The sequence below is a fragment of the Myotis brandtii genome, unplaced genomic scaffold (assembly GCF_000412655.1).
Source record: "Myotis brandtii unplaced genomic scaffold, ASM41265v1 scaffold973, whole genome shotgun sequence".
In the NCBI taxonomy this organism is placed as follows: domain Eukaryota; kingdom Metazoa; phylum Chordata; class Mammalia; order Chiroptera; family Vespertilionidae; genus Myotis; species Myotis brandtii.
Window position 1 is genome coordinate 419,209 of NW_005372038.1, and position 22,393 is coordinate 441,601.

Below are 22,393 nucleotides of genomic sequence, written 5' to 3' on the forward strand. Positions count from 1 at the left end.
AGCTGCCCAATATTCTATCCAGCAAATACCAAGCTGGTCTGAGAGTGTTATCAATGCTTTTGATGAGAATAGATGGTAAGCTTCTTAGATTTTCAGATGTTACAAGACTGGGAGTGTTAGCTAATAGATTGAGTGACAGGATCAAGTTTCAAAAACATTTTAACAGCCTGGAACAATGTGCTAGAACTAATGAGATGACATTTAATAGGGATCAATGTAGAGCTTTGCTCTCAGGCCAAGTGCACAAGTACAAAATGAGGGAGATTGGAGAAAGGCCAAGGGTTTTTGCTGATAGCAAGTTCAAAGTTGATCAGCAGAACGACAGAGCTGGCCAGTTACTTCAACCATATGGGGGGGGGGGGGGGAAAAATAAAACAGAAGTAGATCTTCTAGAATTAAAGACAGGATTGCTATTGGACTTCATTCTTTTCACTCAGTTATTTAATGGGCATGTTGAACACCTTTATGTCTTAGTTTCCTCTATGATATGTACAAGGCTTACTAAGCTGGGGATCTCAGTATGGTGAGAGACAATAAATTACTAAAATACAGCAGATTATTTATTATAATGGAGATGTAGTTAGAAGGCCATGGAAAAGACAGAAGGAGATTGTTACTGAGGGCAAAGTCAGAGTAAGAAAAGACTTAAAGAGCAGGTAATGCTTTGGCAGAGACTTAGAGGATGGTTACAACTTTTCCAGGCTGAGGATGGGCATTTTAGGCAGAAGGAATGGTATGTTATGTGTGAAGACTATAGGGCTGAGATGCTCACCTGTAGTTGGAAAAGAGCAAGAAAGATGTTGACTATGAAGGATAGGAGTAAGAGGGTGGAGAGGTGGGATCCAGATAACTAAATCCTGTGTGCTGTGGTAAAGAGGTGGATTTTACACTGGAGAATACTCAGCTACCTGATGAGCATTAAGCTGGGGGGATGACAGGATAACCCTGGTATTTAGAAAGAAACCTGCATGTGGCAGGTGGAAAGTTATTTGGAGAAGAGATAAGACTTAAGGCTGGCACATGGAACATTTTCTAGGATAAACTCACATGTTAGGACACAAAACAAGTCTTAATAAATTTAAGAAGATGGAAATCATATCAAGCATATTCTCTGACCATAATGGCATGAAATTAGAAATCAATCACAAGAAAACAAAACAAAATGAAAAACACACAAAGACATATAAGCATAACAAATGGACACAGACACCAGGGGGGTGAGGGCATGAGTGGGGTATGGGGGGCAATAGGGGGATAAGGACACATATGTAATACCTTAATCAATAAAAAAAAGAAAAACACAAAGATATGGAGGCTAAGTAACATTACTAAACACTGAATGACTTAAAAACGAGATCAAGGAAGAAATCAAAATATACCTTGAAACAAATGAAAATGAAGATACAACAACCCCAAATCAATGGGACACAACAAAAATAGTCCTACAAATGAAATTCATAGCACTACAGGCCTAAAATCAGAAATAAGAAGAATCTAAAATAAACAATCTAATTTTACACTTAAAAGTACTATGAAATTAACAGCAACAAAAAAGGCCAAAATATCTAGATTCTAGAAGAAATAAAAATCAGAGCATAAATAAACAAAATAGAGTCTAAAAAATATGAAAGGTAAGTGAAACCAAGTGCTGGTTCTTTGAAAAGATAAACAATATTAACAAACCTTTAAAAGACTCATCAAGAAAAAAAAGAGAGAGGAACCAAATAAATAAAATTGGAAATTAAAGAGGAGAAGTAACAACTGACTCCACAGAAATAAAAAGGATTGTAAGAAAGAATTATAAATAATGATATGCCAACAAATTGGACAATCTGGACAAAATGAATAAATTCCTAGAATAAAACAATCTTCTAAAACCGAATCAGGAAGAATCAGATAATCTGAATAGACAGATTACAACTAATGAAATTAAAGCAGTAATAAAAACTTTCAACAAACAAAAGTTCTGGATTGGACAGCTTCACAGGTGAATTGTACCAAACATTCAAAGAAGAACTAATACCGATCCTTCCCAAATTATTCCCAAAATTCAAGAGGAGGCAAGATTCCCAAGCTCACTTCATGAGGCCAGTAGTATCCTAAATGTAAAACCAGATAAAGACACTACAAAGAAAGAAGATTATAGGCCAATATCTCTGATGAACATAATGCTGAAACCCTCAACAAAATATTAGCGAACTGGATCCAGCAATACATTAAAAAGATCATACATCATGATCAACTTGGATTTATTCCTGGGATGCAAGGTTGGTACAATATCCACAAATCAATAAACATGATACACCACATAAACAAAATGAAAGATAAAAACCACATGCTCATACCAATATATTCAGAAATAGCATTTAATAAAATCCAGCACCCAATTATGATAAAAACTCTCAGCAAAGTGGGAATAGAAGCAACAAACCTCAACATAATAAAGGCTATATATGACAAACTCACAGCCAACATCATACTCAATGGGCAAAATCTAAAAGCGTTTTTCTTATGATTGGTAACAAGTAAGGGATGCATGCTTTCACCACTCTTATTCAACATAGTACTGGAAGTCCTATCTACAGTGATCAGATAAGAAGAAAAAATAAAAGGCATGCAAATTGAAAAGGAAAAGTTAAAACTGTCATTATTTTCATATGACATGATACTGTATATTGAGAACCCTAAAGGTTCCACCAAAATTACTAGACCTGATAAATGAATTTAGTAAAGTAGCAGGATACAAAATCAATATCTAGAAATCAGTTGTATTTTATACACCAACTAGAGGCCTGGTGCATGAAATTCGTACATGGGCAGAGGTGTCCCTCAGCCTGGCCTGCACCCTATCCAATCTGAGACACCTTGGGAGATGTTCAACTGCTGGACATCATTCTCACAATCTGGGACTGCTGGCTCCCAACTGCTTGCCTGCCTGCCGATTGCCCCTAACTGTTTCTGCCTGCCAGCCTGATCGCCCCCTAACCACTCCCCTGCCAGCCTGATTGATGCCTAACTGCTCCCCTGCAGGCCCGGTCGCCCCCAACTGCTTTCCCCTGCTAGCTCGGTCTCTCCCAACTGCCCTCCCCTGCAGGCCTGGCCCCCCCCAATTTCCCTTCCCTGCTGGCCATCTTGTGGCTGTGGGCACCTCCATCTCTGAGGGCGTGAAAGTCAATTAGCATATTCCCTCCTTATTGCCTGTGGGTGCCGCCATCTTTGAGGGTGGGGCAGTCAATTAGCATATTCTCTCCTTATTGGCCGCCGTGAGCGCCATCTTTGTGATGGTGTGAGGGTCAATTAGCATATTCCATCCTTATTAGAAAGGATAATGAACTATTATAAAAAAAAACAACGAAAACAATTCCATTTACAATTGCATCAAAATAAATAAATTACCTAGGAATAATTTTAACTAAAGAGGTAAAAGATCTATACTTGGAAAATTATAAAACACTGAAGAAAGAAATTAAAGAAGATACAAACAAATGAAAGTATATTCCATGTCCATAGATAAGAAGAATTCACATAATTAAAATGTCCATATTTCCCAAAGAAGTCTATAGATTCCACACAATTCTTATCAAGATACTAATGGCGTATTTCACAGAACTAGAACAAATATTCCAAAAATGTATATGAAATCACAAAAGTCCCTGAATAGGCATAGTAATCTTGACAAATAATAACAAGGTTGGAGGACTCACATTGCCTAATATCAAGCTGTACTACACGGCCATAGAAATCTAAACAGCATAGTACTGTCATAAAAAAGACATTAAGATCAATGGAACAGAATAGAGAGCCCAGAAATAAACCCACACCTTTATGGTCAATTAATACTTTACAAAGGATGCAAAACATACAATAGGGTAAAGATAGCCTATTCAATAAATGGTGTTGGGAAAACTGGACAGATACATGCAAAAAAATGAAACTAGACTATCTTCTTACATGATACACAAGAATGAACTAAAAATGGATTAAAGACTTACATATAAGACTTGAAATCATAAAAATCCTAGAAGAAAACTCACATTTCTCTTAGCCCAAGCATATACATAAAAAACCAAGAGAAACAAAAGAAAAAATAAACAATGGGACTATATCAAACTAAAAAGTTTTGCACAGCAAAGGAAACCATCAACAAAATGAAAAGACAATCCATTAAATAGGATAACATATTTACCAATGATACATCTTATAAGGGGTTATGTCCACTTCTCCCAAGAGGACATACCAATGGCCAATAGACATATACAAAGATGTTTAACATCACCAATTATCAGAGAGCTGCAAATTAAAATCATAATGAGATATTAACTAGCACCTGTCAGAATGGCTATCATCAATAAATCAACAAACAACAAGTGTTGGCCAGGATGTGTAGAAAAGGGAACCCTCATGCACTGTTGGTTGGAATGTAGATTGGTGCAGCCACTAAGGAAAATAGTATAGAGGTTCCTCAAAATTTAAAAATGTCCACTGCCTTATGACCTAGTGACTCCACTTCTGGGAATTTTTCCGAAGAAACCCAAAACACTAGAACTGATAAATTTGGAAGAATATATGCAACCCTATGTTCATTGCAGCATTATTTACAATAGCCAAGATTTGGACTCAGCCTAAGTGCCCATCAGTAGATGAGTGGATAATAAAGCTGTGGTACAGTAATGCAATGAAATATTACTCGGCTGTAAAAAAATGAAGGAAATCCTTACCCTTTGTAACAGCATGGATGGACATGGAGAGTTTTATGCTAAATGAAATAAGTCAGTCACAAGTACCATATGATTTCACTTATATGTAGAATCTAATGAACAAAATAGAAACAGATACATAGGTACAGAGAACAGACTGATAGCTATAAAAGAAGGGGTTGGAGGGCTGGGTGAAATGGTGAAGTGATTAACACCCTCCCCCCAAAAAAGAAATTAGACACAGATTACAGTATTATGATTGCCAGATGGATAAGGTCATGAGGCAAGGTAAAAGAGGGTAAAGGAAGGAATAAATGGTCATGGAAGGAGACTTTACTTTGAGTGATGAACACACAATATAATATACAGATGATGTATTATAGAATTGTACACTTGAAACCTATATAATTTCATTAACCAATGTCACCTCAATAAATTCAATAATTTTTTTGAAAGGAAAGACTTAAATCTGGGAGACAAGTTAAGCATGCAGCAGTTCTTGGAAGAGATAATTTAGACCTGAATAAAGACACCAAGACAGTGGTGTGTGTGTGTGTGTGTGTGTGTGTGTGTGTGTGTGTGTGTGTGTGTAGAGGATGACTTCAAGAAATATTTAGGAAATAGAACTAACAGGGCTGAGTGAAAGACTAGATGTGTTGCATGAGAGAGAGGGTGAGAGTCCCAGATGATGCCTAGGATTCTGGCTGGCGTTACTTAATAAGGTGATGAATTAAAGTGAAAAGAGGTTTGGGATGGGGATATGGAGATAAGAAATTTAGCTATGGATATTTTCTGTTTGAGAGGCCTGTGGCACAGCCAGGTGTATTCAAGAGGCATTTGGAGATAAGGGCTTGGGTCTCAGAAAGAGATACAAGACCAGAAAGTTAGCTTCTTACCACCTCCACCCTTTTTCTCTCACAAGTCCTGTGCAATCAGAATGGTGATGCCTTCCCAGTTGCTTCTCTTGACAGTAGATGAAGGCCAAGTACTCCTAGTATGGAATTCTGAACTAAAACCACCAATAGTACTGTCATGTGATTGTCAGCAAGGACAATAAAGTCCCCTAGAATTATGTGCCAAGGGAGAAAAAAAGATTTTTCCCTCTTTTAAGCCAAAGAATAGCAATGGCATCTGTAGAATCAGAAGAAAAAGGATGACAATAAGCATGCCTTACTTTGTTCTAGGCATACAAACAAGTTCACTTTCCCCTTCTCTAAAAGCTGAGTCTTTCTGGTGCCCTGAGTAGCATGTATTTTAGTAGGTTTATACAGAAAATGCCCGAGTTGAGTAATTTAAAAGAAAACATAAAATCAGAGTCAGACCTGTATGGAAGGAAAAAAAAATCAACACCTAGAGAAAAGTTGAGCTAATATTACTGTTGATTTGACCCCAGCAGGATGACGCTTCTTCATAACTGACCCCCCAAGATATAATTTTTTGTGTGACAGTGCCCATTCTTGTCAATTATCCCTGCTGGGAAAGTGATGGGAGCAAAATGTCAGTTGGCAACAGGGGTGTTAATAATCACTACAGACTTGCAAGAAGGTGTTTCATAAACTTCCTAAGCATAGTTTATATGAAAGGGTAATTGGCAGGGACCTGGCATCCTGGAAAACACCTTGCATTCAGGTGTTCAATTCTGTTGAATGCTTTGATGGGAACAAATATAGTCTCCTAGTGCTTAAGCCACTACAAAATTGCTCTTTATATTGAAAACAGGTTGATGTGAAATCTGTCTCTAGAGTTATGCAGGAAAGGAAGCAGTTCCTCGTCTGGAGGCACTAGCAAGGTGACCAGTTGCCATTAAACACCCAAGGTTGGCTTAATAAAAATAGCACTATTTCTTTGTCAACTCATTTTGGCCTCTCTTTCCTTTCACATGAGTCTGGTTTCTCTATCCAAAATTTTACCCCGAGAGGCAATAATTATGGCCTAGTGGAGGGGGTGGGCACTGGAAAATGGGCAATAGAATAAGCCAACATTTTTCAAACTCTGTTCACTGGAACATCATCCTGGCCAATACATTAGGGGAAACCTCTCACTACATTGTACATTCACAATGGAAAGTCTGAGAGGTCCTGCAATGAAGACATCTTTTAAAATTTGTCTTAGCATTTTCAAAACACATTTGATCTTAGATCCTGTTTACATGTCTATTAACATTTCCCTGATCTGTGGTTATTTGTAACCCATTTTAGGAAATGCTGCTAGAGGCAAATAATAGGAATAAGCTAGGTAGCATTGTTTTTTCTCTTCTCAGTTTGTGCAGCTTGGGGTCAAGCAGAAACACTTTTTTCTTGACCTTTGTTAATGAACAACTTTCTAGAATATCTGAGTCCACTAAAGTGCCTCAGTTTATAGAGTTAAAGGGAAAAATTATATCTTAATTTAATGACTAAGAATATCTCACAAACTTGGGGTCATTGTTGTGATATTGATGAGTGGCACTTCCCAAAACTTGGGGTGGAGATGGGCAATGTATAGGCCACTGAGACCAGGGTAATCCCATCACCACTCCTGGAACCTAACACATTTCCTGAAGTGTGCTTATTTGCTTTCTATTGTCTATTTCTCTGATAGTGATTTACCAGAAAAGAAAAGCCACACTTAAGGCTTGAAGGTCCTAAAGAAGCAGGTATTGAATTTGCAAAGAAAAGTTACAGGAGTTCCATGTGTCTGGAGGTAGTAGACTCATGGACAAAGAGTCTTGAGCTGTCTCCTGTGTCCCCAGTAGGAATGGGAAACATTTCCAATCAGTGCTTGGTACCCTTTCGCCCACCTGAAACCTTAAATTAATCCTAGAAGGTAAGCTGATTTTCATCTCTTTCAGCCTGTCCTCTCTCGCTAGCTTACTTCTGTGAAAGGTGGTGCAGTTGTCACTGGGAGATGCTCACAAGCTTTTGCCATAACCCCATTCTACACTCCACATAAGATTATGACACAGAGCATTTGTCCCTACCATCATTCCAGCTTCTATTCTACACCACGTGTGCTCAAGCAACCTTATTGATTCCCATTTAGTATGTCCAATTAACATGACTTCTGTTTTATAATCCTAGGTAGGGAAAACATTCCTCAATCAGATATAATGCCCATCCCAATAATACAATCATGTAAAAGAGATGCAACCACTTCACATAAAGCCCATTCAAACATGCCAATTCTACAAATGTTGACACTAATCCCATCAACCCTTGTGTTTCTAACTGCAGCCTCTATTAGGTCTTCATCAACAGGTTTTGATTTTATAATACTGGGTAGGGGAAGTGTTCCACTGTCAGATATATATCTATTTCCATAAAACATTCAGGAAGAGGAGACACACCTTCTTTACATAAAGCCTGCTCAAACATTCCAACTTTCATAATTCTATCAACCCTTACATTTTTATATTCCCTCAATTGGTGAAGCCTGAGTCAGGGCTTCACCAGTGGGTTTTGGTACCACAGTTTGTGGGACTCCTGTGTTAAATGAGTCCTGGAAACTTCTCTTTTCCACTCTCTGACCATGTTACCTACTCTTGTGGTTTTGGGTCCCCAGCCAGGGGTTGATCCAAGAGACCCTTGCCCTTGTGTCAATCTAACTTGATTAATCTCCCAAACCACTGCCAGAAGAGATTGATAATCATGTTTCTCATTGTGATTTTTGCCTTCTGGCTTTTTCAATTTCTCCAAACTGGGGTAGAGTGGACTTGTTTTGGACCATTTAATGTTGGGGAACCAGCACAGGTCCCTTAGTCTCACCCAATCTTTGATAGTACTGTACTAATTTTTTTGTTTTAATCTTATCAATGTCCATTTTATTTATCTCATTTTAAAATAACCATCTTAAGATTTACATCCTGCTGGGATGAGTCTTGTGACTCTCCACTTTGTTTCCACTTTGTTTCTGCTCCTATCAATATTTGCTTTATTTATCTTATTTCTTTTTTTTACTTGAGAGAGAGAGAGAGAGAGAGAGAGAGAGAGAGAGATTGGTTGCCTCCAGCACTCACCCTGACCAGGAATGGAACCTGTACACCTTTGGTGTATAGGACAATGCTCCAACTGAACCACACCACCAGCTGGGGCCATCTTATTTCTTAATAACTACTGAAAAATTTCCACCTTTTTGGTCTCTTCCTATTCTCCTGTTACTTAGCCTAATGTTTTTTACTAGCACGTGTAAGACCCAGGAGGGGAAGCTGAGATAGGAAATTTGATAAGGCTTCCCCAAAGGTCCCTGGGTTTTGCAGTAGAAAGGTTACATGGGGCACCCAAATGAAAGTGGTCCCCTTAACTATACTAGTAGCATTTACCATAACCTGGGTAATGGGCATATTCAGCACCAAATATCCCAGTCATCATAAAGCCAGTCCCACATGGCTTGCATATGAAGCATACCAGCTGCTTCATCTGGGGGGATGCACTTGGCTCCACATTTATAGGGGGAGATGGAAAGTCCCCCTTATCAGGGTAAATAGACCTTAATGGCTTTTATCCAGTCCACCAGGCTGGCTGTTCCTTCAGAAATATCCTCCTGGGTGTATGTATTGTATATAGCCATCTCTGATTGTTCCACAGTGAGCGGTGGGTTCTACACCTACCTACACTTGCTCTTTCACTCTGCAGCCTTCTAAACCAACTACACAGTGTCCAAAGTAGTTACTCTCAAAATACATATAAGTATAGATTCCTTGAGAAGATGATGATATTGAACTACAAAATGAAACAACTCCTTCACTCTATACTCCCTAGTTTCAGTAGTTTCTTGGTATTACCTGCCCCACTGCATTGAAACCTTCTTGCTGATCAGAGGTCTTAAAGGTATTTTCTATTGTTCCCACATAATTTCCCCCTTGGGGGCAGCTTTGAGGCTGATGACCCAAGATCAGAGTGATCTAAGTCTCAGCTTGGTTTAGTATTAATGTCCAACCCAACATTTTCTTATATTTCCATTTTAGCTATTACAGATAACAATAACCAAGGGTTTGTATGTTTAGCATGCTTCTTATTATTTTGCATTTCCTTATATATCTAATGAGTCCACTCGGAGTGAGGTTTACTACATTTGTAAATTCCATTGCTAACTTTTACCTTTAGTAACATATCATAGCACAACTGCAGTTTCATATCATGGTGACTAGATACCATCCAGGGATCAAAGGTTCATCATCTCCTGCCTTTCTCTTTTTTTCTCTTCCGAAACCACTACATGTTTCTGTGAGCTGCAGCTATTCTAGCAAATCCCATTTCTCTGACACCAACTAAGGGGTTCTGAACTCAAATCCAACGTGTGGGTATAGGTAGGTTTCCCCCCACATGCACACACATACCACCAATGCTCCAATACCATCTGGGTGGTCCTACAATTCCACTTCATTCTGACACTGCTGGATTAAGGGCCCAGTCCCACAAGACTGCTCCTCTCCCCACTTCTGATCCCAGGTTTGCTTCTCACTGACAATCTAGAGACTACAGCAATTTTCATGTCATGACACACATAAACAAATTATCAAAATTCTGTGGCACACCAAAATATATTACATTTTTTGCTGATCTGACAAAAAATAGGTATAATTTTGATTCATTCATGTGGGACTGCTTTTGTCTTTTTTTTTTTTTTTTGACAATCAAAGGGAAAAGAGGTGAGTGCCCCTAACTAAATAGTCAGGTATTACATGTTTTAAAAATTCTTGTGGCACACCAGTTGAAAATTGCTGGACTAGAAGTTCCCACAACCTTCTCCTTGTGTTCAATTAAATTGCTAGAGCATCTCACAGAACTCAGAGAAACATTTTACTTACTACATTACTGGTTTGTATAAAAGGACATAACTCAGAAACAGCTAGATGGAAGAGATGCATAGGGAAAGATATGGGGAAAGGGCGTGGGACTTTTATGACCTCTCCAAGCACATGCCAATCTCCCCAAATCTCTACCAACTCAGAAGCTCTCAGAAACCTATCCTTTAGTTTTTTTTATGGAGGCTTCATCACATAGGTATCATAGGTTAAATTCATTGGCCATTAGTGATTGAACTCCAATTTCCAGCTGCTCTCCTCTCCCTGGAGGTCAGAAGGGTGGGACCGAAAATTTGAACCCTCTAATCAAATGGATAACTCCACTGGCTGCCAGCTCCCATAAAGTAACCTCATTCACATAAGACACATCATCACTCTTATCACTTAGGAAATTCCAAGGGTCTTTTAGGAGCTCTGTGCCAGAACGAGGGGAGGGGAGGGAGGGAGAAGGGGATGAAGACCAAGTACATATTTCTTATTATAAATCACAATAACACAGGGGGCATTAAAATATTTTTGCATCCTTCCTTTTCTTTGTTCTTGGTTCAGAATAGTTAGTTAAGTTAGCTGTCATAGTCACTTATTCAGAGGAATAGTCTTGCTGTTTCATTTCCTTGGTGAGTGACGCTTTTTTGAGTGATAAATTATTTACTCCCTCCTTATTGATTCTTTTAAAAAATGTGGGATGCTACCAAAATAGTTTAACTCTAGATGTGTTCCTGGGAGCCCAGCTGTGTGTTTATCTCTTCCCCATCCTCCATCACCTAAGTCTACCTCCTCTCCTAGTCCCTTGTAGTAAGTGAAGAACCTTCCTCCACTTCAGACCCTTCAGGTTAATCCATGAGTAAGCTTTGTTTGCACTGTCAAGAGACAGTGATACAGCCTTGGACTGAAAATAGAGTAAAGAAGGAGAAGGCAGAAAAAGGCATGGAGGAGAGGGGAAGTCTTACGTGGAGAAAGCATTGTTCTGTCTCTCACATCGGATCCCCTTGCAGTTGTTCGGCTCATCAATCGCTCTGGTCTCATAATAAAAGTAAAGCTGGTTCAATCCATTGGCAAAAGCCAGAAGGACCAGGCAGTAGATAAAGAGGAATTTGAGGATATCAAGCAGCATTCGCCCCAAAGAAATCTGCAGAGGCCCTAAATGGGAGTTGGCTGTGAACAGGGATATGAGACGCAACGAACTTAAAATGTTGGATATTGCAAAGAGCGCTTCTGCAATCAGAGTCGGGTGCCACATTTCCCATTCTTCCCTTGGACGAGAACCATTATACTGAAAGAAACAAGTGCACAAGATGAGAAGCACAGTGAGCATTTATAAAACTTTCCCCTCTTGCCTGTCTTCTGCACCCAAATAAAGCCATCAAAGTAAGCATCAAGCATTTACTTATACAACACTTTTGCCCCCCCCCCAATCAATACATGATGTTAATAACTCTATTCTTCCCACTCCCATCCAAATATATACCCAGGATATAGACATCGAACAATGAATTTCAGAGAAATCATATGGAGCAACCACCTGTGGCTTGTCAACATTTTCTAACTATGGGTTTGCCAGATTGTTGGGGAGTGTCATTGGAATCGAGCCACTGGTATGCCCAAGGTGGGGGAACAAATTATTCTGCTTCCTAATGAGATTTCAAATTAGATTCACCTCCTTAACCATCCCTCATCTATTTTGTTCTGAGCACCACAGACAAGTTGTTATTGAAGGACAAGGGATAGGTTCAGCCTCAATGGTGTGCAGTATTTACCCTGACTTCCTTGCTGTTTGCAGTTTGGGGCTGATGGAGCATTCTTGGAGGGCCATTATTCTTCTGCTAATTTTTTGCAATCTGTAATGTATTCCATACTATTACAAATGGCAGGTCAATCTTCCATGTAGTGAATTTAGCACTGCCCACACAGTGGTGTATAGATGTATTTTATTGTTCCTTTGACAGCCCTACAAGTTTGAATGTCTGTCTAGTACAAATGAAGAACCAGGGGATTGAAGTAGGGAAAGAGCTAGTATTTCTAGGGTTATTATCCATTTTTCATTCTTGTCCTGGACTACTAGCTCCTAGAACATTGGGTGTCCAGCTTTGTAGAAATATGGCTTTGTTGTGAGACCTAAAGTTCAATTGGATTTTGTCACTTCAAACTACGTTTATCTCTTGTGAAAAGCGGTCATGCAACAGCCCACAGTGCCCAGGGCATAGCAGCTGGCAGACACCAGAAAGCAGGTGGGCAGTAGCCAGAGTAACTCCCAGCATGACGAAGGCAGCTCCAGGTCCAGGGCTCCCATGGTCAGGGCTTCCCAGGCAGAGCCACTGCTCTAATTTCATCATGGTAGCCTCACGGCCTCTCCACCATTGCTCTCACCCTCCTTGCCTTCCAGGACACCGCATGTGCGTTGTAGAGCCAGATCCAGGAGGCTAGATCTGACTTAGCCTGCAAGGGGATGTGCTTCTGACACCCTAACCCCATTCTTATGAGAGCAGCCCTCCATCCCGTCCACCATTGAAGAGCAAGTTTGCTTTCTAAAAACAAAACAACAAAAACTTCAAATTGCCTTTATCTCTCAATTTCATCATAGGATAAGGATAATATCTACTCCTACCCACTACACACGTTTGTGATTATGTACCCATATGTGAAAGTCTGTGTACTCCATAAGGGGAGATGTTATGGAAATACAAGGAATTGCTTATTACCTTCTGAAGACAGAAGTAGATTTGGCTTGGAATTCATTATGAAGCATATTGCCTTGAGCTCTCATCTAAATATCACAGTTTCTCAAGACTAAATGTAAACAACTTTCCTGAGAAAATGTTGTATTGTGGGCCACATTATATTGTTAGCACATTTCTAAAATGTGCTTCAGTTCCAACAACTGAGGAAACTGGTGTTATTAAAATCATTTGTGTGTATCCAATATTCTTTACTGTCAGAGGAGTTTGGAGAAACCTTGCCACATTCTGCTTCTGTTTCAGATAGACTTTAGTTGGCCAACCAGTTTTGTACACTCTTGGCCAAATCTTGTATCTCTATATTTTTCCTTCCAAAAAAAATCTGCTGCATCTCTGTGGAGGGTGGGTATTGTTATGCCTGTTTTTCAAGTGGAGGAACTGAAATACAGAGAGGCAGAGTGACTTGCTTAAGATCACACAACACAGCAAATTGATGGCAGGTCCAGGACTAAAACTCAGGTCTCTAAACAGTCTAGCATTATTTCTATTAAATGTTACTTCTATGATAGTTGATATTACAGCACATATGGTAGATAGGCCTTTAAAGGTTTTGAGGTATATGTAAAAGATGGAGACTCTTTGCTGATAAGAAAACAGACCTATGTTTTAAAACTAGAAATTATTTACTGGAAAATATATAGCTCATAATTTAGGGTTTTTTCTCTCCACAGCCACAACTGTAACCACAGGGAAGTCTGCTGCCCATGGGGATTTGCAGAATATTCATAAGTGTGAAAGATGATTATTGAGGCAAATCTTGCTCTGCATATACTTTTAGAGAAAGATATTATAAAATATGAGAGCAGGGAATAAATTTGGAACTCATTTAATATGGAGGTCAACAAAAATGTTGTGTTAAGCACGGTGGGGCAAAAGTAGGTTTGAAATTGTAATTACATGAAACATGGAGTTTATTTTTGTATTATTTATTAAATATTGTGTTATTCCCCACTTGAACAACTGTAAACCTACTTTTGCCCCACCAGGTACTTTTGACTTTGTGTACTATATGGTTCCTGTAACCATTACTCAACTAATTTCTTGTAGAACTAAGAGACAGTATGTAAACAAAAGGATGTGGCTGGAGACTAAATTTGCCCTGAAGACCATAGTTTTCTAACTCCGGATCTAACACAAATGATTTTTCAACTGTGTTTCTTGAAACCTGAGGGTTCATTGGAAACAGCTGGTGGCCACTGTGGGAGCCAATGAGGAAGCCTGGAATACCCATTCCTCAATCCAAATTCAATACTTTAAACTCTAATATATTGCAATTCTGTATGTTTTAATTTCAAGATGTGGTTCCAATCTTATTTTTTAGAGTCCCAATCTAAGGCTCAGAGAGGTAGAAGGATGACCTATGGTAATCCAGTTTGTGAGTATCGGAGCAAGGATTACATTTTCTGACTCTTGAGTTAGTGATATTGGGAGGCAAGGGATTTTTCTTATATTTTTTGAGATGGAATGCACCTTAAAAATTGGCTTCCATGCCTTTCAAAGGGGACTCAGTCATAACAAGGATGGGTGTGTGTGTCTGCAGCCAAGAACTGGCCCTTAAAGAAAGAACTACAATTCAATGGCTATCAAAGTTCAGATTTAGTCTGTACATATGGAAGTAAGGTGGTGGGGGAATAAATCTAGGTGGTGCTATTCTAGAAGACTAAAGGACAATTATTATTCATTTGTGGGGATATTTGGGGGGCACTGAGGACCACCAACCTTATGTGTATTTGTTTCTTTTGAGTACTTTAGTCTGTGCCTTTTGGTTCCTGTTGTAAACCATGTGGGGTGACTAGTTTTCACTCTAAGAAAGGATCTTCTTTAAGCCCAGCTTATCCCATGGTGCTTCTGTACTTCCTCAGTACAATAGTGATCTGAAATGTTTCAAGAAGCCTGGGAACCAGCTCTTGAGGTTTTACCTCCTAGGGGTTGACACAGCCTACGTGGTGCTCAGAATAAGGTCATCTCAGGCTGGTGTGCTCTGTGGATGAGTGGGCCAGATCGCCCATTTATAATTTCTTATTGCAAATCTAAAGTCTGCATGTGGCATGTCTTGCTTCGTAAATTTTCTCTTTTTATAGGATGACTCCAGCTTCTTGGCAAATGTTTCCTTTGAGTTAAGTGTTTTTCAGTTAAGGGGCATTCACTCAGCTTAGCAGAGCTGATTTATCCTTTCACTCTAAGGTGGGGAAATGTTTAGCTCTTTGGAAACCTTACCAGTGAAGCTGGACAGGTTATGTGATTAGCTAATATTGGGCATTATAGGTACATTTTCATATCCCCAATAGTTAATCATTTTACTGATCACTTATTCTAAACTTTTAAGCAAAACCCACCAATTTCTAGATTGATAATTATCTCTCCAGTGTATAAATATCACTTCCAAAGGAAGAAATGTATTTTTTTAGGCAAACAGTGTTACTTAGTCAGCAGAGTGCCAGAATGACATGGATTTCATCCAGGCACATTAACCAGAGATTCAAACATTTCCTCACCAGCTTTTTCTTGTATAAGGAAGTTGTAAATATGTGTTAAGTGATCACCACAAGTATAGGCATACTCTTAGGCTTCTTAAAAAATGTTTCATGACTGCATTCCACATTCATGCGCTCTATAACTAACTCCAAAATCTTAAAATTTATGCAATATGCATATTATGGGTATAAAAATAAAGCAAGTTGTTGGAGATTTGGGGGACAGCCATATTCCCATTCTAAAACTTAATGTGGAATTTAGTACCAAAAAGCATGAATAACTAGATAATATTGGAGCCTTAATCGTCAGCCTTTCCTCATACTGGAGAAGTTCAATTCAGGGTAGAGGAGGATGGCCATTCTATTATCTAATGAGCATCACATTTGAACTCAAAGCCTGTGACTATCTAATGTGGAGGGCTGTATATGAAACTTTTTTTTCCAGGATAATTCAGGTTGTATAGTGTGGAGGAACAGTATCAAGGTGGTTTGTGTGTGTATACATGTCATCTGAATTGATAGGGGGACATAGATTAGATGATATCAAAAAATCTGGATTTATAACACCTTGAATGATCATCCTGGTGGTGGAAGTGATGAGGGAGGCAGAGACAATTAAAGGTCTATGTCTCATGTAGTGAAGTTTCTAGTGTTCTGCTATCTGTCACATGAAGAATAGTTGATGAAGTGTTAATATTTAGCTTTGAGAAGAGAGAACTTAGCGGGTTAGGGAGCGATCACTTCATAGTGGGAGCACTATTATGGAGAAGGAACAGCCTTGTTCTGTTTGATGCCACAGGGAAAAAGGATTACTAATGAATATGTCACAGGAAGAAAATATTAGAAAAATATAAAGTTAGTACTTTTTAATGAGGTGACAAGGGTTGAGAGAAGCTTTTGGAGATAGTGAATTCAGTGAATTTTCTTATCTCTGTCCTATACAAGTATTGGTGGGCCATCTACTTGGAAAGGATATTTTAGACAACATTTAAGCACTTATTGAATGGATGGGTGGCTGAAAGCTATTTTACTTTCAGAGTTTAAGAAGCTATGAATTTATTTGCAAATTGCTCCATTCTCCACTTTCTTTGCTTAGGCGACACTGCTTACAAACTATTAAAATAATGTTTATATGGTACTTTCCCACATGGATGGGATTGTCATCGGCACTTTCCCCTTAAACTCTTTATGTCCCCAGTGCTAAAGCTTAATGTAACCAAAATTATTGCTTAAGAAAAAAGGCAGACATTCCAAATTACCTTAACATAGGCCACAATCTTCAAGGAAATAGTTGCCAGGTAGAGTGAGTTCATTGCAAAATCCATCAGGTTCCACCAGTCGTGGATGTATTCAGTAAATCCACCATCCCACATTTCCTTAATCTCCCCCCAAATGAAACCTGAAGAATGGAAGCAAAAGGTTCATTTCTTTACAGGGCAGAATAGTCATCCTAGTCATCATAGTAGGATTCCCTCATATAACAAAACATGAAATAAGTGAATCAATTGGGGTCAGTGGAGTGAAGTCCCTAGAGATAGTAATCATTTACTTTTTTTTCTTTTCTTTCTCATCTCCCAGTACTGAACTTACTAAACCCGATAGGCTTTACCTGGATTTGCACATATGTTATACTTTTCTGGCTACTACTCACTTTTAGCATTTTTATTATAGTTACTGGGATGCTGTGATAATTTTGGGTTCCAGATTCTACCCTCTTTCCATTTTAGAGTGGGAGTAGTTTCACCAAAAAAATTAATCAGGTCAATATTTTCCCATAATCCTTAGTTTCCAATGTGTGCTAGTGGGAAAATTTCTTAATGAGTTTTGAGGTAAGCAAGCTGACCATGGACCAAAATACTTGATGCTGGCGTTAAAGCCAGGCAGTGGAGCCCCAAATAATTTAGAATCCTCTTTTCTCCTTTCTCTTCTCATTGTGTGATGGCTTCATGGAATTCTGCCTGATAGTACTGATGCTTTGGAATGTGCAACACAGTAAAGTATATGGCTGTAGTCTAAGGCAGTGGTTCTCAGCCTTTAAAGTGCATGCAAATCACCTGGGGATGATGTTAAAATGCAGATCTGATTCTAAAGATCCAGGGTGGGACTTGATATTCTGTATGTCTAACAAACGCCCAGGACCACAGTTTGAGTAGCAAAGACTTAGAGGATGGCAGTGTATTAAAGGGTCCAGTGCAATCTAATTATGCCTGGAGGATGGTGGTAAGACTGCTTCTACCATGAGCTGTGTGAATTTCCCAGGTTTACCCCCTGATTGTGAAATCAGTATCCAAATAGGATGTCTACTCTGAATATGTACTGGGATTGTGTGGAATAGCCATGAGAAATAAGTAGATCTAAGTGCCACCTTTCCTAGTTATGGGAAAGAGGGCATGCCCTCCCTAACTTACCTGAGGCTGGTTCTGAACTGATATTTGGCTTTCCTTCTAAACAAACTGACAGACACCTTCCTTGTCCTTGATGGTATTAGGTTAACAGAAACAAGCCCTGAGTACACTGCCAATCTCACTGTAAAACAGGTAATACTGAGTGACCAGGGATGGGGAAGAAGGAACTACATTTCTGAGGCTCCCAACAAAGGACTACGCCACTACACAGATGGAAGGTTCAGAGCTAGTCCAACTGCCTATTCCAGTAGTTTTTTTAGACAGGACCAGCAGCCAGTCTGGCTTTATCTCCTTTGACTCACCAAGAACCCAAGGCAATATCATCCATTCCACGACAGTTGGGGGAGGCCCCTGTACATGAAGGTCTGTTCTGACGATGTGCTGAGAAGCCAGGAGAAGCATGAAGAGGAAGGTCAGATATGATGCTGTGTGGCAGATAAACTTGATAAAGGGTTTCTTGATGAATAGACCAAGGTTGCTCCTGGGTGAGATCAGATAAGCTATAGACAGCATGGGAAACAGGAACCCAATGGTCATGCAGGTCAGAAGCTTGACTACCCAGTGTTTCCGCCGCCATCCAGGGAAGCCATCATACCACAGAGTGGCAAGCAACTGTTGGCAATTGGGCTGAGCAACAAACTGGGAAAAAGAAGAGAACAATTTAGGCATCAGAGATGACAAGGAGGAATTATACATTCTTACCTTTCCTAGTTTACAGCCAGTTGCATGACCAATCCCCCAAAGAGGCCTGATTTACAGGTTCCCATGAATGGATCTAACCCCAGAGATAGCTTTACATGTCAAGTTATGAGACTAGATCTTTCTTTGGATTATTTGTTTCATGTATTAAACAAAATCACTCTGTTTGGTTTGTGCTTTGACTTGCCTCTTTATTCCACCTCTCATCATGTTAGAGAAATGGTTCCTAAAACCTGGCTCTGCATTAGAATTTTAAAAATCCACATTCCCAGGTGGTACCACAGGCTGACTAAATGAGCCTCTCTGGGTGGTAGAGCCTGGGCAGCTGTTTTACAAAGATCTCCTGAGAGTTTACATGTCCCTTAGCAGAGAATTATGGGTATTTTTCATTTCAAATTGATTTACATTTTACTCATTCCCCTAGCCTATGTAAAGTCATCAACAATTGTGCACTTTGGGCAAACATAAACTGGCAGGGAATCAGCTCATGCCTGTGGCTATGGTTTGGAATGTAAATAAATTCCCTTTTTTATTTTGTCTTTTTCCTCCTTTGGTTCTGAGAACCTGGTGGTTGGCTAGCAATGAATCGGGTTGCTACTTTGCCATTTACTTAACACCCTCCCTAATCTAGACATGCAAATGAGGAAGATATATTTTGGAGCCAATATTATAACATGTATACAACTCAGCTGAAGTTTTACTTAAAATCAATCTACAAAGTGTCAGTGATTGCCAAAACTGGTTTGGCTCAGTGGATGGAGCGTCGGCCTGCGCACTGAAGGGTCCCAGGTTCGATTCCGGTCAAGGGCATGTACCTGGGTTGCGGGCACATCTCCAGTAGGAGATGTGCAGGAGGCAGCTGATCAATGTTTCTAACTCTCTATCTCTCTCTCCCTTCCTCTCTGTAAAAAATCAATAAAATTTATCAAAAAAAAAAAACAAACAAAAAAACCAAAGTGTCACTGATTAATAGTTAAGGAATCATCAGCATTGCAAGTCACCCTCCAACTGCTCTTTTTCTGGTAAGGAACTCAATAAGAAACTCAACCGTCAGTCATGATTTTAAATACTTGACTACTACAGCTATCCATGGGAAAGGTTAAACAGAGCTGCACTATATATATCTTACTTACCCAACTTTACTGTTAATATATTTATGAAGGTCATTTGCTTCTCCACCAAAATCATTCTCTTTCTTGAACACACTGCTGGACTACACCACCCAGTCTCCCTTGCAATGAGGTATGGCCACATGACTAAGTTCTTGATAATGGAATGTTCAGAGAAATGATGAGTGGCACTTCCAGACCTGCTGTAAAGGTCTACCATGTGTGTTCCTCCATGTTCATTCCCGTTTATGGCTGACTGGGATGTGGTAACTCAGGATGATTTAGGGAATTCTGCCAGCCTGTGCCCCCCAATGACCATGTGGAGGAATACTATCTTGCTCACCAATAATACCTATCTTGGAATGGTACATGACTGTGTTTGAGCCATCACATATTTAGCCTACCCTAAAGCAGTTTACTATTACAAAACTTCCAAAAATAAGCTGTAAAATCTTTTAATGATGGGATATCAATTTCTCCAAAGATCCCCATTATGTCTTTACATCTCCTTATTACACATTCACATACAAAAAGACAAAATCATCTGGTCTTTTCTACTCTTCTTGGCATTGCAGCCTATGCCTAAGGCTGGGATGAAAAAAGTACCAGAAAAAAAATTAAAGAAAAGTAGAAGGGTAAAACAATATATTTGGATGCAATGAAGAAAAAGCATTGTGAGCACACAGTCTAGTGACAGAAACAGATGTATAAAAAGTCAGTTATAAAACAGTATAGTAAGGGCACTAAAATGGATATGAACAAAGCAAAATGAGAGGATAAAGGAGAGGCAAATCTGGACCGTTCAGAAAAAGCTTCTTGGAGGAGTCAGTACCTGAGTAGAGCATTAAAGAATGCATAGAAGTTGGCTAGGTGTAGGGAAGGAGAAAGAAAAATAGTAAACAGACAAAGAAAAGGGGATAAAGTCATAGAGGTGAAAAAGACCATGACTTGTACAGGGAAGTAAAGCAGTCTGGGATGCATGCAGTTGAAAATGACAAGAGAAGAGGCCTAAGAGATAGGCAGGGGTTACAGAAGATCACAATGATAGTCTTAGGCCATTATAAATTGTGTGTGTGTGTGTGTGTGTGTGTGTGTGTGTGTGTGTGTGTGTGTGTAAAGCAATATAGTAGAGTAGTTAAGACTACAGACTCTGAGCTAGATTGCAGTGGTTCTTTCCGTTCTTCAATGTCCTCATGTGAAGAATGGAGATAATAGCATCTATCATATATAGTTGCTGTGAGGATTAAGATCTGTTACTACGTATGAAGCACTTAGAACTATACTTAGCACATAGTAAGGGTTTATTAACCCTTTGCGGTCATTTGTCTACTCTCAGCCACCAAAGCTTTTTTACCGTTCCGGTCGTATGTCTGCTCTCAGCCACCACAGCAGGGAACCGTACGAATCTTAACCCTATTCATTCATGTATCAGTTCATTATTTCTCGGAAAGCTCTTAAGTGTCTAAGCGACCTTGTCACGAACCAAAACATTGCCCCGACAAATCGGAGATATCGAAACTCAATATAAACAAACGCGGTCGTTCCACACTCACCATGCAAAACACTGTGGCGAGTCAGTCGCCTTTTGAGAGTGAAGAAATCGACAAGCTTCGGAGATACTTCGCAGAATTTCAAATAAAGCTTTACAAATTACGTTTAACTGTAATTAGGCATTCTCGCTTGTTAAGATATTTCAAAATAATACTCCAAAATGGCAAAAAGAAAGTTACCGAAAGAAGTGTACTGCGAATCTGAAAGTAACGATGAAGAGTTTTATTTTGGCACCTTGAATACTGACTCTGACGTAGAAAGTGATAACGTTTGTAGTGATTCTACTAGTAGTGACGTAGTTCCAAAAAAGAATTAATAAATCTTGTTTATCCTTCATAATCTTGCATGTTATGTATCACTGCTCTTTCAATGGAAATTAATTCCGACCAGTACGACACCCATGTCCAAATTTAATACGACTGCAAAGGGTTAAATCTTGGAAGAGCTAATACTGTTAAGATGGCAATACTCCCCAAACTGTTCTACGAGTTCAATGCAATCCATATAAAAACCCCAGGTATTTTATTGCATAAATTGACAAGGTGATCAGAAAATTCATATGGAAATACAATGGAGGCAGAATATCTAAGTCAATTCTGAAAAAGAAGGACAAATTTGGAGGACTCATGCTTCCTGATTTGTCAAAATGATGAATTTGTGTGTGGGTTAGTGTAAATAGAGTTCTTTTCCAATTTCCTCCTTAGGGGGCTTAAAAGAAACAACAGGATGAGCAGTTATAGGAGCTTCTTAAAAGCCAGAAGACTGGGTGTTGCTCAAGAACTGAGAGCATGTGTTAGTCTTTATTATTTTCCCAATATTTTGCTAAATGCCTGACACAAGGTAAACACTGAATAAATATTTGTTGAATGAGTGATAGAATAAATAAATTTGTGCTGGATGAATCTTGGAAGAACTCTCTCTTTCCAAAGCCTTCTTTCCTT

The 22,393-nt window shown here is 39.2% G+C and overlaps 1 protein-coding gene across 2 annotated transcripts in view; it reads right to left on the reverse strand.

Moving 5' to 3' along the window:
• TRPC5 (transient receptor potential cation channel, subfamily C, member 5) overlaps positions 1-22,393 on the reverse strand; it is a 320,022-nt gene that overhangs the window by 60,077 nt on the left and 237,552 nt on the right. For both annotated transcript variants that reach the window (XM_005886346.1, XM_005886345.1), the window contains exons 6-8: positions 18,396-18,732; positions 16,948-17,087; positions 11,430-11,752 (exon numbers count right to left, since the gene is read on the reverse strand). In XM_005886346.1, the coding sequence (XP_005886408.1) occupies positions 11,430-11,752; positions 16,948-17,087; positions 18,396-18,732 (800 nt within the window). The remainder of the gene's footprint in view (positions 1-11,429; positions 11,753-16,947; positions 17,088-18,395; positions 18,733-22,393) is intronic.